Below are 17,944 nucleotides of genomic sequence, written 5' to 3'. Positions count from 1 at the left end.
AGACAGGAAGGAATGCAGATAGTCTCACCTGGTCATCACTGTTTTTCGATGTAGTCCCCATGGAGGTCTATGCATCGTCGCCATTTTGTGGACAGCGAAGAAAGCCCAGAGAAAAAAATAGTCTTTGTCTGGCCTGCAAACCACTGGGAAACAGCCTGTTGGATCTCGTTGTCCGACAGGTTCGTCCCCTGTCAGCAAGTGAGCCAGGAATTTGTCCTGGTCCTCCTCAAAGAAGGCCAATAAGTCTTGAGACAGCTGCATCCGAGCGGTACTTTAAACTCTGCAAAACTATTGTTCGCGGCCTCACACAAACATTCGCTACGCGGCATAACACAAACACTGGTCACGGCCACTGCGTTGCTCCGATTGACGTCAAATTACACAGGGGTTCCCCCACAGTGGCTTTGGCGTGCGTGTTAGGCATCAATATGCTCCAGCCCTCACTTCCTGCCTAGGTTGATAACTTTCTGGATACTTCTTGTGCTATACAGTACTACCTTCCAGTACTATACAGTGCTACCTTCAAGATGTAATGTCAGTCCCTTCCAACCGTTCTAAACTTACAAGGTGCCTTTGTCTAATATTGTATACGATAAATGCATTGAAAACTTAAGGTCGCTTGGGACACCATGTAATATTATTAAAATGAGCTAATTTTTCTCATCGATTACTTTGATATGATGTGAAACCATTACAGAGGTAAGAGTCGAAAAATAAGGACCATCATAATATACATATTAATGTCGTGAATATAGAATAAGGTATATTGAGAAATTCCGTCAAATACAGAAATAATACGCAAATATAATTAAAGTATATTCTAAAACCCTTCAGTAAAGGTGTAAATAAAGTTTCATTTTTTCAGTCAATGCACTCCGTGCTGAAAACTATCACACGATATTAATTTTAGTTTCGTATATAGATACACATTTCAATATAAATCCGTTCGTCATTACTTTATTTAATAACAAAAAAGATGAAGTTTTTTAACAAGTAAGTGTTAGTTTTGCTTCAATGTAGCTTAAATAAACAACCAAAAAAGAGCTAAGAAATATATTCTATGCAAGACAGTTAAAGATAACTCAATTTTAAATTAGAAATACTACATTCATTTCAATAAAGAACAGTTATTAAACGTCACAACATTAGACGGCTTAACATTTGATATACTTTATTTTTTCTCTGTGCTACGTAACTAATCTTCATATTAGTATAGTTTTGCACAGTCGAATACAGCCTTGAGGAGCTAGATGTATGGCACGCTAGAATTACAACGTAATCTGGTTTCTGAGGCAGATTCATATTTCATAGATTTATGTTTTGTTTTTTAAGTTCTTTTCGCTTTTGTTTGAATTATTGTTGTCTGTTGCTCGAGTGTTTCTTTTTTAAAATAAGTGGTTGATTTCTATAGTCCGATAGCCATTAAAGACATTTCTGGTAGTTTGATGTTGCATAATTGTCGTTCTGTATCGAATTAATAAAACAGTGGTTATATGATCAACATCTTACCACACATAATATGGGTAGAGGCAGACAAAATTCACATTTCCAAATGGCACGAATGCCGTTATTCTAAAGAAATCTATTATATAAGAGATACTTGTGGGGATGCATCATAACTCAAAAAATACTTCTTATTTTTTTATTGAATCATTTTTGGTTTGATGATTGGTATTACCGTAACTCGTAAGAGAATGAGGGAGAGGTCAAATTATTAATATTAAATGTTTTGAGCCGTTGGACATAAAAGCACGAAATTTAATCTAGTGTATTTTGTACTTCTTGGAATACAAATATCACCATTTGCATGAATTTAGTTATAGCTAATGTAGAGGAAGGAAAGCTACTTCTGAATATGAAATTGCGTGTATGGAGGCTGCGTAATACATAAATACGAATATTGCAATCACCTGTACGAATTCATTATGAATGACTCTAGGGAAGGGCCGCAAATCTCGATTGCTGCATTTGTTAATTGTATTAATGAAAGGAATGATTAAGCCCAACAAACAAAGTTACTTTTCCCACTTCTCTGCTCCGAAATAAAAATTAAAAGGCCTATCCCACTCCTTCACAGAAATTGTTTTTCATGCGTTATTTAAATCTCGTGCGATCTGTTACCTGTATTTTGAAATTCTTTACTGTGGGATTTGCCAAATCTTGTCCAATTTGTAGAATCATGCATCGTTACTTGGTTTGAAAACTTTAACTGCCTTTTCTATTATTATCATAAAGTTGTAAATGTGGGATATGCGCCTTCTTGCACCAAGCACTTCGGTTCTGTTTGCTAATATATTTAGTGTTAGCTGGAAGGGAAATAACAGAAGTACAAAACTATAAGTTGTGAAAATATCTTTCGGTTATTTAAAATTAAAAGAAATAAAAAAATAAAAAAAACTACCATAAGAAATATAAGAAAAAAACGTTTTCATCTTTCAAGATCATACAGAGGAAGATGAGAAATGAACACCAATGTACTCGACAACAAAATTCTATCTTGAAGCAGAAGTGAGTAATAAAAGTCACTGCGCACTAAATTCCTTACATGACTGGACTTAACAGTGTGAAGACCAAAATAAATAAATTAATTAATTAAAATCATTACTAAAATTAATATTGTTGTTTTGCCTGATGGTTTTGATTTGTATGCGAATAAGATAATATTTGTATCTTACACTGAAATTATTTTATCCCAGCAAAACACTGAGGGGCCGGAAAACGTTTCACAATACAAAACAATCAAGTGGGAGAATATAACTCGCGGAGTTATGTATCGATATATATATATATATATATATATATATATATTGCGTGGTGTTAGTAACCTAGTGTGAACTATGTGAAATAGTATGTAAAATATTATTTACTGATATTCTAATACTGCTTCGAAAACATAAATACGTTCTACTAATCTTTCTTTGTATTTATCACGTGATAACTATTTCTTAGTTTTATATTTATATATTTCAGTGGGCGTTGTTTTTCTTCCTTTATTTATTACTTTTATCTGTTTAGTATACTAGAAGACATCCCATGCGATTTTAGACTCCTCCTTCACAAATTAAATATCAACGAATTTTGCCTGCCTCTAAATATGAGGATTAAAATAATCCTTTTTAAAATGAGACAAAATTTTCACTTCCATCAGATTTTTAAAATAAGTTAATGTTTGTGATATCGTGTCTATTGTTTTGTATACAGTTTGTATATTTTTTAAGAAAAACTAAAAGAGAAAAACAAGATGTAGAGTGCTACTAACCTTGAATTTTGATTGTTAAGAATAGACTAACATATGTATAAGTTGCTAGATGTGTATTATGATCCCAAACAAAGCGTGTGTAGAGCTACGTTCTTTGTTGTCTAAAAACCAATTGTGTACTATTCTATTTCATGTTCAGAGCGAACAAATAAGTGGCAAAAGGAAAGAATTAAATATTGTTGTGTTTCTTGAATAGAAAGTTGTTTTATTCACGACTTCTATCAGTTTTTCAGCTTCTATCAGTAATGTTCGTTCTTTTACGGTTTACGTTAGTACCTGTAATAAAATACCTTAATAGTATTTCATCTATAGCATTTTATTATTACTGTAATGTTTCAGTTTTCCCAGCAACACATATCATCATAATCTTGAAGTAAAACTAGTAGAGAGATTGGATATTTGTTTAATGTACCAACAAAAGAAAGAAAGAAAAAAAAAAGAAAAGAAAAGAAACGCAAGTAAAAGTTCAACAAACAAATTAAGCTTATCTGTAGGGAGATCTCATTGATATTTTCATCTAATCATGTTCTAACTCATTTGTCTAACAATATTTTTCCTTGCCTAGTGTCATGTTCCTGTAATTCAGTTGTCTCGGAAGCAAGATAATATGGTGGGAAACGGTCTGTGCACCCGCCAACTGCACACTATTCAAGTCCCTGTCGAGGTTCAATGTCCACGTTAATAGTAGGGTCCCGCCCTTCATAACCTCTGTATTGCATGAGAATGAAAAACAAAAACTCAAATGCATTATTTGTCCTTCTAAAATATTTTATTTGGTAACGTTTATGCAGGCAAAATCCCTAGGTTATGTCCTTTACGCTATAGGAGACGGGTGATTAATGAAAGCTAATGATTATGAAAGTTCTCGTTGGTACAATGTTTTCTAGCACAAACTCACGTCACCTGGGATCGATCCAGGGACCTCTCACAACACTTCAGATTGTATAGATCCTTATTTAATGCTGATTTGTGATTTGGTTGAGAAAGTTATAGCTACCTTTCTTTCCGTAGAAGACGACAATTTTTAATTATTTTCGTACTTTATATGTAATGCCTGCTTTGCCTAAAATGTTACAATAATCCAGAAATAGCATGATTACATCAATCATTCCTGTAGGCTGCAAGGCGAAAATATTATAGTAATAATAAAATGCTTTGTTTCCGAGGGTTATTAATCAAAGTCCGAGGTATTTAATTATTTAATATTATAGTATCCTCTACTTATCCTATAAACAATGTATGAGAGCAGTAGGTTTCACTTCATGCTAAGTTGATCTGTATTTTTTGGCAGTAGCTAAGATTAGAGAAATTTTCAGAGTGAAATAATGGGATTGACGTTATTAATAAGTCCGTACTATTTCTAATTTATGATGCTTAGTCACTTCAGTCACATCTAGGTTAATGTACTCTGCTTCTTACAAGGGCACACTATTTTCATTTATAATATAATTATAGTGTTACATGTGCTGGTTCAGAGTTTAAGCAAAATGAAATAAATCCATTTCAGCACCTATGTGAAACTGCTACAGTAAGGTAAGTAAGATGTAGTTATGATCAAAGTTATGATCAAAGCTCCCTAATAATGTAGCGCTATTTTATCAGTATGATTATTATTACTATTGCATTAATGTGGCCGCAAAATGTTGGTAAATTTCAAACAAACGGAGTGTTCTTACAGGAAGAATGGCAAACCGCGTGTTTTATACTAGATTTTCAACTAAGTTTCTTTTCCTTAGTGCCATGAGACCTGTTATTTAAATTTTGTACAAAATCTGAGGTTCTATGGTTCTTTTTTGTCTGCGAGATATTCTGAATCTGACATCACTTTAATCCAGACAACATGGAGTATCATAGAAAATAAGAAATCTCCAGGGAAATCAGTGAAATCATTTACTCGTAGGAAGGATACAAAAATACGAAAGGATATAGAAGGTAAACACTCAACCTCGGGACTTTCGTAACAGTTAAGACAACAAATCTCATGATATTCAAGAAACTAGTTATTTTAAGTCGAATAGTAATATCGAAAGAATTATGATGTGATGATGTTCAATATCAGTATTGGTATCCGTCGTAATTCACAATATAATTTTCTCAGTGCGAACGTTTCCATCTCCTTTTCATGGACATCCATTTGACGGGGAAAAAATACGGTTGTTAAGGGATGAGAAAGCTTTGGGTAGATTTTGCGCTTGTAGCTAAATAGTAACTTACAGAATGAATACATTAGCAACAAAGAACATTCTCATACCTATTTCTATATTAATACAAACATTACGATCATGATACCGATGGCTAAGAAATCGGACCCAAAGAGATGTGAGGATTATAGAACTACCGTATTTGCGCGAAAATAGGCCGCACTTTTTTCCCTAAATTTTGGCTTGAAAAATTATGGTGCGGCCTATAATCGAGATTTATTCCCCTCAAATAATAAATCGTCAATTTCAAAATGACATGTACACGTATGTTCTGTGTTGAAATGAATATCATTACAAGTTACTGCAATTAGTTTTATGAACTATCAAAGACTTAAGAAAATAGCAGAAAAACTTATCTTGTTCTCAAAAATTGCCACCTTCATTGGGTACCGGTAACACCTTACAGTGGCACTTGTACACTTAATACCTTTATTAACAGGAATACGTATATTTGTTATACAGTATATATAACAGTTACGGTATATTCATATACAGTACCTGTTCTTGAAAAAAAGAAAATGAGCTTTGTTTAGCTAAACTGCGTTAGCTTGTTTATATGCACCTAAATCAAGCATAATCGCTTCATACCATCTCAGCATCACCAGCATCTTATTCTTCACCCTCACTAGACGATCCAAAATGCTGCTCAGAGTTACTACCACAAAGAAGGTCATGTTCAGTCCCATGAAGATTATTGGAAATTCCAGTTTATGTGAAACTTTTCATGACAAATTCTTCCAATATTGACCACGAAGTAGCCAAAAATAAACGACACTTCCAACACAGATGCACGTTTTAAACTGCCTCCTGGCATCGAAGTTGCTTTGTTCATGATGTAATTTCTATGGAATTGTCCTATACTAGTTTTGAATGGATACTGATACACACTTCCAAAGCTGCAACACACAACTTTATCGTAAATTTAGTAGTGCGGCCTATATTCGAGATTTACTTTTTCTATAACCTCGTGTCAAAAGTTTAGGTGCTGCCTATATTCGCGCAAATACGGTATTACTCTCATATCTCATGCAGCTAAAATTTTGCTCCGAATACTGAACAGAAGGTTGTATGGAAGAACAAATGAAGAAGTTGAGGAGGAGCAGTTCGGGTTCAGTAGAGGTAAGGGCACAAGAGATGCTATTGGTTTATTAAGGGCGATCGGTGAAAGATTTATAGGAAAAGGGAAAGAGGTATATGTTGTATTTCTTGATTTAGAAAAGGCACCTAATAATGTACGGTCTGCTCTTAGTTGTGCCACAGTTTATGCCCTATCCTGTTGTACCAGCCTCATAGTCTACGACGTCCGATATCTTTAATGAAATGTGCTGCCTTATGTCTTAATTGCTGCTGGTTTCATCGTCCTTTTCCCACCTTTGGAAGACACGAACCACGGCAGTTCGCGCTCCGAGATGCTCGCTCCCAGACGTCTGGCCCTATCAAACTCTGACATACCGCCAGCCTTCTCCATTCTACACACAAGCATCTCACTAACTAATCAAATGAGATCCATGTCATCGTCTGGCGAGCGGTTCTCCTATGCTTCGTGCCTAGTCCAACGACTTCGTTCGGAAAGTAGCAGGTGGTCTTTTTTTGACTGGTCAGTTAACATATATATTGCAGGCACATCCAAAAGTTGTTCTTACTGCTTTCTCGGGGGGTGAGAATCTGACGTACTATAATCTTTAGTTGATGTTTGATACTATCTGGTAGAATGAAACTTTATTTTAGTGTTCGACACTTTTGCTCTGAACAGGCTATACACAAAGTTTAAAAGCATAGTTCTGTGTGGTGATATAAATATCAGTTAACGCTTTCAACCGAGAAATCATAGTTTAACTTTTTTTTTTTTTAATTTATATAACTTGAATGCTATTGTCAGTGTACCCACTTGTCAAGGTTAAATTGGTCGTCGACTAAATTATTACCCCATAAAGTAATTTTAAATGTACGTTTGAAGTTATTGATCTTTGATTTTCTGATCATGAAGCTATTTGCTGTAAAATAGCTGCTGATAAACATTTAAAGAAAAATTCAAAACCGTTAATGAGAACTGCAAGAATTTGTTCAATTGAAAATATAAATTATTTTTTGTTTCCTATTATCTCATGAATATTGGAACACTGTGTGTAATTTATCCAGTGCTAATGATAAATCCAATTATTTTATTGATACTTTTCTGCATAATTTTAACATAGTCTTCCTATTACAGTTACATAAAGGCTCGAATAGAAACACAAAAAGTTGGATTCCGTGAGGAATAAAAATTCGTGAACAAATAGTTACGTATTACAATAAACTTACGAAAACTTTCACAAATTTACCAGCTAAACTTAAAACCCGTATAGAAACATACAAAAAATTATATCAGAAAGTTATTCGAGCACGAAACGTAATAAACAAATCCAAGAAGAGTAATCCAGTGCATGAAATATTACAAGTAAACTATAGAAATAATTCTTTCGCTGATCCTAGTGCTAATACCGAGTTTTTAATGGTTAGTTCCTTAATACTTGCTACCTTATAGTGTATCGGTATCGGTATAGTGGTATACACCTCGTATAAATAGACATCGTGCGTATGAGACTTCGGTAACTGAAGAGGAGTTACTGACCTGTATCAAGATGCTTTCTATTCTATAAATATAGATGTCCCATCCATAACTATTTAAAACAATTTCACGTTTAATAGTGCAACATCTCTGTCTTATTGTAAATATGTAATTTTGAGTTAAGTATATTTCCTGGAAGATTAAAGGTAGCGAAAGTTATAATTTTGTACAAAAAAAGGAAATATCCATTATGTTCAAAACTACAGACCTATTTCTGTTATATCTCTCTTCTCGAAGATCTTTGAATCAGTAATGTTATCATACTTGAGAAACGTTATATCCTGCCATAATCTGATCTCTACTTCTCAACATAATTTTCAAAAAACAGATCAATCAATACTGCACTGTTTAACTTTACTACAGAGATTCTAATATTCTTGAAAAAGAGAACATACAGGAGGTTTATTTGTCGATTTTCCTAAAGCTTTTGATGGTGTACAACACTCTCGTCTATTGAAAAAACTCCAAAAGTACGGCTTTAGAGGTATAGTGCATAAATGATTTTTCGCGTACTTGACGAGTAGAAAACAGATAGTTCAAGAATGTAAAACAGTTAACGCTTATGGAAGTCGCTTTTTCCTTCAAAATCTCTGGTATTCCTCAAGGCTTCATACTTGGGCCAGTTTTTTTATTTTTATTTTTTATTATTATTATACGTAAACAATTGTATTCAATTTGTGTATCCTCAACATATTGTACTACGTGCTAATGATGTGAATGTTTTAGTAACAGAGGACAATATTGTAGAATTAGAAAGCATTTTGAAACACATTGTCGACCGTTATGCAAAATGGGTGTCCAGCTAATAATAAATGCAAAGAAAACTAAAGCACTCAATTTTCACTACTCGCATACACCTCGAAGAGTATCTACTCTTGTGTTAAACATAATTTTCCTAGATTATTCACACCACCAATTTTTTAGGAGTTACAAGAAACACAAAGTGACTTAGGATGAACATATTATTGATCTAAGTAATAATAAATTAAAAAAATAGGAAGTTTTTTTTTTTTTTTTTCATTTATAGATTATGTGATTCTGTTTCAAAACAAACTTTGCTTTCATTATATTATGCTAAGTTCCAGTCTTTATTAAGTTTTAGAATAATTTTCTAGAGAGCTTCATATTTTAGTGCCACTGATTTTCGCTTTTAATTTTTCATCAATAGCCTCCTATAAAAGTTTCTTTCAGTCAAATACAGTTTTAACTGTTTGTATATATACATAATTATATTATAAGTGTTGAAAGGAATGAAGCATTTCCATTCATGTAAATGATGTGCATTCATACGACACACGACAAAAGAGAGACATACACATTGTATCAAAACTAGAAAACTTATACTAGAAAAAGTGTCTTTCTTGTGTCCTTTAAAGTGTACAATAACCTGTCAACGTAATTGAAGGTTTTTGAAACCATACCAAATTCAAAAAAGAGTTGTTCAGTTTTCTGAGACGCAAAATGTACTACAATATTAATGAATATATAAGTGACTATGTAATATAATTCAAGCAAATCCCTGACCGATTATGTACGAAATTGGATCAATAAAGATATACAAACTGTTAAATTGAGAGCAAATGAATTCGTGGACTATCGGAATAGAGAAACCTATAGTTGGGAAAGGGACAGACAGAAGAACTTGCTGAAAGCTACTCTTGCCAGGTTCCATAAGCGGAAAGAAGAATTGGCAGGAAGCGAGAGCTTTTAACTTTTGCATAAGTGATTCAGTAGCTAGTTTTTTTTTTTTTTTTTTTTCTGCTATGAAGTTCTAGATCTGTTCCTTTTTTTTTTTAAATATTCAAGTCTACAATAGATGAGTTTTATTTTAATTATTGTCTTAGCCTTTTCCTTCGAAGAGTATGTATATACAGGGTGTCTCAAAAGTTCCCTGACATTGGGTAACTCTGTTATTATTAGTCACAACAAAAAGGAAGAGGGGGAAACCGTCTCCAAATATGATATTTTCAATCTAAAGTGAAGGAACTTTCTAAATTGGATGAGTCATTTAGGCTGTAAACTCTTTATGTGCCCAATATTAAATAAAAATGCAACGTTTCCATTTACCTGGACGCACAACATAAGTGAATGAAGTTACTGTCTTTTACACTAACGTGTCAATGGCCAGCCTCCATTTAAAGCAGCAACTTTTATTCACTTCTGTTGTGGGGCCAGGTAAATGGAAACGTTGCATTTTTATTTAACATTGGGCACATAAAGAGTTAACAGCCCAAATGGCTCATCCAATTTAGAAAGTTCATTCACTTTAGATTGAAAACAACATATTTGGAGATGGTTTTCCCTGTTACATTTTATTGTAACTCTGATAATAACAGAGTTACTCTATGTCAGGGGACTTTTGAGACACCCTGTATAATAAACATGACATTAATATACCAAAACTTCTTTCTTGTTTGTTTGTTTGTGTGTGTGTGTGTGTGTTTCTGTTTTAATTGTTGTCATATTTAATATGGGCGCCATTGGAGGGACAATCAGAGCTTTTTCTTTGTTCTTGTGTATGTATGTGTATTATCCCTGTGTTGATTTTTATTCATATTGTGATACGTCAGAAAGTAAGATGTTTTTAACTTGCGAGCAGTGAAAAGAGAGAAGAAAGTTTGGTGATCGTGAAAAAAGTTGGATTCGATATTTCAACGGATTTACACGTTTCATAGCACATAGATATCGAAAAAGTGATTCGTCTTGATGTACATTCACCGAAAGGCCACACCATTCAACGTATCTCAACCAGATTTTAAATTTAAGGTTTTTATGTGATTCTTCAGGAAAGGACGTTCGAATTTTCTTGCTACCTCTAAGTGTAGTTTACTAAGGGTAAAAATTAAAAGATTGATTATATTCTTAAAAACAACTCGAACGATTTTGTTTATATTTTATAAATCAATTTTCCAAATCAACTCCATCATATGATTTAAGTCATTTCGCTGTGGAAAATTGAGAAGGGCATATTCTTGGGTGGCTTATGTTGGTGAAACGATTTCATTTAACGTGTTGTTAAGTGTTTTATCTGTCATTTAAATAGCCTATGCTATGTTAATTTTTAAATTATTGATTGCTTTAAATCTGCATTTTCTCAAATAGAAATATAAGTAGTTCTTACGAAAATTTCTAATTATTTATCTAGTTTTTTTCCCTTAATTAGCAAAGTGGGTAACGTAAGTTTTTTTCTTTCATGGAAATATCTAAAGAACAACTTCAGCTATCTTTGGAAATAATTCAGTACTTTCTTTGCCGTCTTGAAAACCAGTATTCAGTTCACAGAATAATACTAATAACACTACTAATTCTTGTACTAGTTACGTTTAGTTAAGTTCCTGTTTACTTAAACAAGACTTCTACCGTCGTCTCTAAAGTCGTCTCTAAAGTTAAAAACTTAGCGATACATCTTCGTGAAAGGAATGAAAAATTAACAGTTAGTTTTACTTATATAGAAGTACATCCTAATAAATATCTTTCTTAGCAGCTGGTGATGTACCTGGTCGTTGTAGCATTCGTTCAATGTGTGTGACCAATCATAGCAAAACACCAAAAATTACTTTGAAAAAAAAAAAAATAATAAATAAAAATGGAGGACATCTCAATGATAACTAGGTCTGGCTATTTTGAAATTGCGTTTCCTCATATTCACATGCAAATTTTGAAAGTTAATAAATATTCTGAGGGTATTCGCATATTTCTGCGTAGATTTAGCATATAAGTTATGAATCATAATATTCTTAACGTTCTGACTCGATAGTTTCGTATGTGTTGGACGTCACTTAAAAAAGTATTTTTCGTACCCTCTAGAGTACTCTTTTTCTAGCATTACAAAATGATATTGTCTGTCTAGATAATAATTTCACTGATGTACATTTTTTTCGGAAATTGTTGAAGTAATTAGATGTTTGCAAAGTACAAAAGTCTGCGGCCACTCGAAGTTAAAAAAAAAAAATTAAACACTTTACATCCCCCAAGTGAAACTATGAAAATGGTTAAAGAGAAGTTGTATAAGGCCTTTATCTATAATTCAGTATTAGAAATATAAATACAGTCAGCCAGCCAATAGATGTGTGGGATAGTATATCTTTGCTAGATGAATGTTTTGAATTTGCTATGCCATTGTACAAATAATGTCCAATAACGTCATTTGATGTTGAAAGGCCATTTTCGGCGTATAGACTTAGCTGAAAATAGACGAACTTGAACACCAGAAAACGTAAATAATCACAATAATAGAGGTAGAAAAGTCCATTCTCGTAGTATACTGTGAACATTTATTCTGCACACAGCAAACATTGTAAAAAGTGAATCTGAAATAAATAAGCTGTTTCATAAGTGCATATTATTTTATTTATAATGCATATAAATCCGGGCCCTAACTAACAAAACATATACCTAATCCTACTTCCTAGATTGTTAGTGTTACATCAACTGTGGTGTCAATAACAGACACAGCGTAAATTACCAGTTGCGAAATAATGGAACAATCATAAGTAGATCAATACATTCATGTACAGTTATGCTTAAAAAATATTACAACTTGTTTACTGTTTAAGAACCGTATACATATATGTCCTTACTATAGTTTTACAAAATACAGTTTAGTAGAGGCGTTGAGTGACAGTTGTTGAACATAATTGTACAACGCGTCTCAAAAGTCCTGAATAAATCTAAAACTCTGCAACTTTCAAAGTATGAACTATATATTTGAACGAAATAAGGTTTTCAGCTGGTCGGCTGGTCACAATTCACGTCCAAACGTTCTTGCACTCTTTTGAACCCGACAGTTACGTTCACATTCCTTATTTTGTGCTTGAGGTTATTCAGGCATGTCTGTTTCTATGCACACTCCAACGTCTTCACATAGCATACAGCTAGTAATAACATAGCGTAATGTTTGGGGACCCTCCGGACCAAGGTTGTTAATCCTCTGCGCCCAATCCATTTCTCCCCAAAGTGATCATCAAGTAACCATCGAGCTTAATGGACAAAGTGTGAAGGACACCATTTTGTTTAAAGTGGACATCCTTAATGGAACCTAATGTCTAAAAAGCCGGAAGAAGGAATGTCTACAGATGGTGCTGTTTATCGTGTCCTTCGCGAAGAAGAAAGGACCAATAAAACTGGCCTTAGAAACGGCCTCACTACACATTCACTTTGAAACTATCGCACGCATGGGTCTCGAACTTGTGCGGGTTGTAGTCCATCACCCCCACCCCCTGCGAATTCAGAAGTTATGTCAGTTCACTTTTCTGGAAACATGGAATGTGGTTCCATCAAAGAATAACAATGAGAGACAAGCGCATTATCACATCTAATAAGGTAATGATTAATTCATAAAATTCCTTCTTGGTGTTGCAGTCTTATTCTGTTAGCTGCAACGCAGACTTCTTTACTCCTAGTTCCAGAGACCGTCACTTAAGTAATTTAACCCTAGAATTACCGAGCCCGTATCTGCAATATCTAGTATCAAGTGGGAGTCAAATTTGCCCGCTTTTTTTCATTTAATTGTACATTATATCTGTCGAATATGTGTTATATACATTTCTAGGTTTACTAACATCAATGACCTTAAATCCGTCATGTATGAGGGATGACATTTCTCGGTGAGCACACTAACAACAGAAAGAGGGAATTGGAAAGGATGGAAACGGCCTGGGACCTGTATGTTAGATACCATCCTGGCATTTTCCTCGTGCAAATGAGGAAAGAAAAAAAAAAAAAAAAACTCTCAGGATGACTGGTTGAAGAAGCTGTTACTACACATTTTCGATTGAGTGTCCGTACCGGGAAAATAGTACCCGGGATTATTCGGGCTTCTTCAATTTAAGTAAATATTTTAAACTAACAAAAACCGTTGAAGTAGTTATGTATATGACATTGTTTACATTACGAAAACACAGGCATGTGTTCTATTACAATCTAGATTTCGGTTTTGTCATAGTGGTATAAGTATGTATTAATGTCCACTTTCAGAATGAAATTTATCACGCTCTTGTGAGTTTCAGTGTTTAAATAAGAGACAGTTTAACGCTTAAAAAAATCTAAGTTTTAAAATTTAAAAAAATGCGAGAACAAAGATCGATTACAACTAGTACCAAAGAGGAGAGAGACGTCAAATCTGCCCACAGCAAATTAATTTGATATGTAACAGATAAAACTATCAAAAGTGAACATTACATTCAAGCGGACAATGTAAAAAGATTAGGAACTCTTAACGAAACACTTTATCGTGCAGAAAATGGAAAATTTAAACACGCGGGAAAAATTAACCCTTCCCCCTCTCCCTCAGTAGTATTTCTAGGGTTAATTGGGTTTCTCTACATACTCTCCTGCACTGCATTCACTACCTCGTCGCTTGTGTTGCGTCTCCCACTTCATGGGAAATTTCATAGTTTCCTTTGCCATGAACTTGACATATTATCTCAGTTTTTTTACGTTGATTGGAACTTTTCTCATCAAAACACAAGCAAACCATAACACATACTGCGCCTTCTCCTGAATTGGTGTCACTTGGAATCAGTTAATCATCTCCAAACACGTGACACCACCTTGCTTAGCATATTTTGTACAGAACGAAATTCTAAAGTTTCTTCTGTGTAACAAATTGTTTTGTTCAAATATATGATACCTCTTGAAAAGTTACAGGGTTTTAGATTGCTGCAGGACTTTAAAAACAATATATACTATACTGGTATATGGTTTCAAGTTTCCTGCGAATTGATACATTTAATAAGATATAAATACGCTAGAATTTTCCCCGTCCAGATTTGTAGAATGTTTAGGACATTTTAAGTGCATTTTTTTCTGGTTTTGTTTAATTTATTTTGTTGTTCTTTTTATATTATAATTTACATATATTTTCAGCGAATATTTCCTTTATTTTATTATTATTTGATTTGTAATTTTGATTTTATCATTTTATTTGTTTTATTACTTATTAAATGGCAATAATTCCTTTTCATACAGTGATAATACTGTTGGCATATGGAAAGTACAGAGCCGGTTCAACATCCTCTCGGAGTCGAGTGAAGCGTTATAGATGGAAGCCCTTTTCTAACATGCTGAGATGGGATCGTGCCTTGTGCTGTTCTAGTTGATTGATTCGTTGGTATATCATTGAAATCTCAAGAGCGAAATCTCTCATTTTTATTTTTTTGGGTAGAAAACATGCATTCTTCTGTCAATTTCTGAGCATTTTATGTACAATAATTTCCGCTCTAACATATCAAGGATATGTTTTTAAAATTAACCAATGGGTACATTCCATAAAACGTAATACATGAACTTGCCCTTTATATAAGTATACATATATGAAAGGCGCTGTATTATTTATTTATAAAATTATGGTTCATCATAATCATGTCTTTTTTATTGTGAATAGTTAAGACTGATTATTTTTTTAATCAGAAAATATTTTTGTACAGTTTATGTGGCTTTTACAAGTCGTACAGGCAGAATAAGCCCAAACACATTTATAGTGTGGATAACTTGCTCAAAATGGCGAAGTATGTGTCTTCCGGTGGGAAAAAAAAAGAACGAAGAATGAAATATTTAAGATCTTATTACTTTTTTTTGTTTTGTTTTAGATCATCATCACGATCATATTATAAGCTCCTGAAAAGTTTAATTTATTTATCTTTTGTGTGTTAAAACAGGAACTGACAAATTGAATAATAAGTATTTTAATCTATTTCTAGTCTCTTAAAAATCGAAGAAAATAGAATTTTTTTGAAAGTGGTGCCCTTATTTAAAAACAGACAAATGACAGTGAGTCAAAGCTTAACGATTAAATTTTATTATTGTTAACAGTTTTGAGAGAAAGACTGCTGAAAGTGTGTTTCAAAGATGTATGAATGCGTTATACTGGCTGAAAAAAAAAAAGTTTAAATAAAGAAATGTTTTGATCATGTCATTGTTGGCAACCGGTAATCACACATATCAATATTTGACAATCATAGTTGTTTTGTTAAAACATTTGTCTTTGAAAAATATGTTTTAATAATGATTTTGATATCAAAAGCACATACACACACACACTTGTATATTAGACAATCAGAAACTTTATATTGAATAAAATTATTAAAATAGTTGTAAACAATATCTGCGTTGAGGGATCCATTTTATTTTTCTGATTTGTTACTTTAAAAAAAAAAAATCACACGACGGGTTACAGATCTGAGTAGTGGCAGAATTTTCTCTATTATACGAATAGACATCTAACTTATTTTAACACGTAACGACTTCTGTTGTATGTATGTGTGTGTAGTGTAGATATGTTTGCCTGTGTGAATGTTTAAAAGCATATGTACAATGTGTTGAAATGTATAGTATTACTATATGTATATTTGTACTTGTAGCAAACAACAAAAAAATAATGTTATTGAAAAAATAAAGGTTGGTTACTAAAAAGTAGTTTTAATTTAAAAAAAAAACTCGTAATTTAGTTCCACTGATGTTTTAATTTAACTCAGTCTATGTTAAATATATTTTACTGTACGGAAGATCGGGCTCAATTTTGTCCATTCTGCTTTCGTTCTGTTAGTGCTCCGTGCATAGATATACGCTAGTGAAATTCTTGCAATAGAAACAGCAATATTTTATTGCACATTAAATACAAGGTGTGCCCGAAGTCTTTGTCCAGTTTCAAAGTGTTATAACTTGAAAACAGCTAACTGTATTTGAATGAATCGCCTTCCATTCAAAAAAAGAAAATGTGCAAGTTCCACTTAGTTGGCGGGAGATATCACTAATGTGCAGGAGCAACGCACGCTAGGAACATCTTCCGGTAATCATCAGGTAACTCGTCAATTCCCGTCAGTGTTCAGCGTATTGGAAGTTTGACTATATACATGGGACAATCAATAACTTTTTTGTCCCAGCATGGAAAAGGTTGTACTACATGAGTGAAACCTACGTAGCAATTGTGCTGATGTCTTAAGATAGTAATATATATAATTTTTGTTTCTAGATACAGTACTTTTGAAATGATTTTTTTTAATGTCCTACGGTTATGCCCTTTAGGCTAAAGGAGATGAATTATTAATCAAAGTTAATAATTGTGAAATTATTTTTTGTGCTCTCCCATCGAGAATCCAATCTAGGACCACGTGCAACAAAGGCATACGCATTAGCCATTAGACTAGCGACGAGGGCAATATGCTTGAATACGTCTAGAATGAGTGAAAATGTCGAACTGTTGGCACTCTTGTGTACCCAATGAGAACTATTTTTATGGTCGTCTTGGGACCTTGGACGAATGTTGGATATATCAGCATAACCCAGAGACTAAATTTATAAATAAACAATTGATGCATTCAGACTTCTCCACTCAACATTGGCGATTTTAGGATTCGTGAATAAAGGATACGATAAGAAAAACAGCGCGTCCCTACATAAACGGCGTCACTAGAGTCACTATTCATCTCAGCAACCCCGAAAACCATGGATTAGACGCTAGTATCCGTCGTTTTCGATTATTTTTACATGTCACCACCTTCATATTCCTACTTCTCACCCCTATGCCGATAATGTGATAGAATCCAAAGTTAGACCATAGTCTACTCATGTATCAAAAATCATGGTCAAATTTGGTGGATCGGTCTAGGAGGACCTGGCCGCTAATCATCATTACATTCATTTTTATTTGTATAGAAAATAACTTCATTAAAACGGAATATTTCAAAAACGCCGGGACATGTGTCCCCCTATTTTTAAAGTGGAGTTTATATACCGAATTTTGTCTTTTTTAACTTAATGGGCTTACTAAATCAGGGATCTCCAAACTAAAGCCCGCAGGCCAACACCGCTAGCACCACCATTCCACTGGCCCGCCAGTTTATTTTGATAAAATTGTAAAATTTACTGAGAAAATCC

The 17,944-nt window shown here is 33.5% G+C and overlaps 1 protein-coding gene across 1 annotated transcript in view; it reads left to right on the top strand.

Moving 5' to 3' along the window:
• Klp31E (kinesin-like protein 31E) overlaps window positions 1-16,480 on the top strand; it is a 272,051-nt gene extending 255,571 nt beyond the window's left edge. Inside the window, exon 28 of the mRNA XM_081743115.1 lies at window positions 15,038-16,480. Within this exon, the coding sequence (XP_081599241.1) occupies window positions 15,038-15,110 (73 nt within the window). The 3' untranslated portion in view covers window positions 15,111-16,480. The remainder of the gene's footprint in view (window positions 1-15,037) is intronic.
• Window positions 16,481-17,944: the final 1,464 nt, after the last annotated feature.

Source organism: Thermobia domestica, chromosome 16 (genome assembly GCF_964235325.1).
Source record: "Thermobia domestica chromosome 16, izTheDome1.hap1.1, whole genome shotgun sequence".
NCBI lineage: Eukaryota > Metazoa > Arthropoda > Insecta > Zygentoma > Lepismatidae > Thermobia > Thermobia domestica.
Note: the sequence above shows the minus strand (reverse complement) of the source record. Positions and strands in the feature narration are given on the sequence as shown.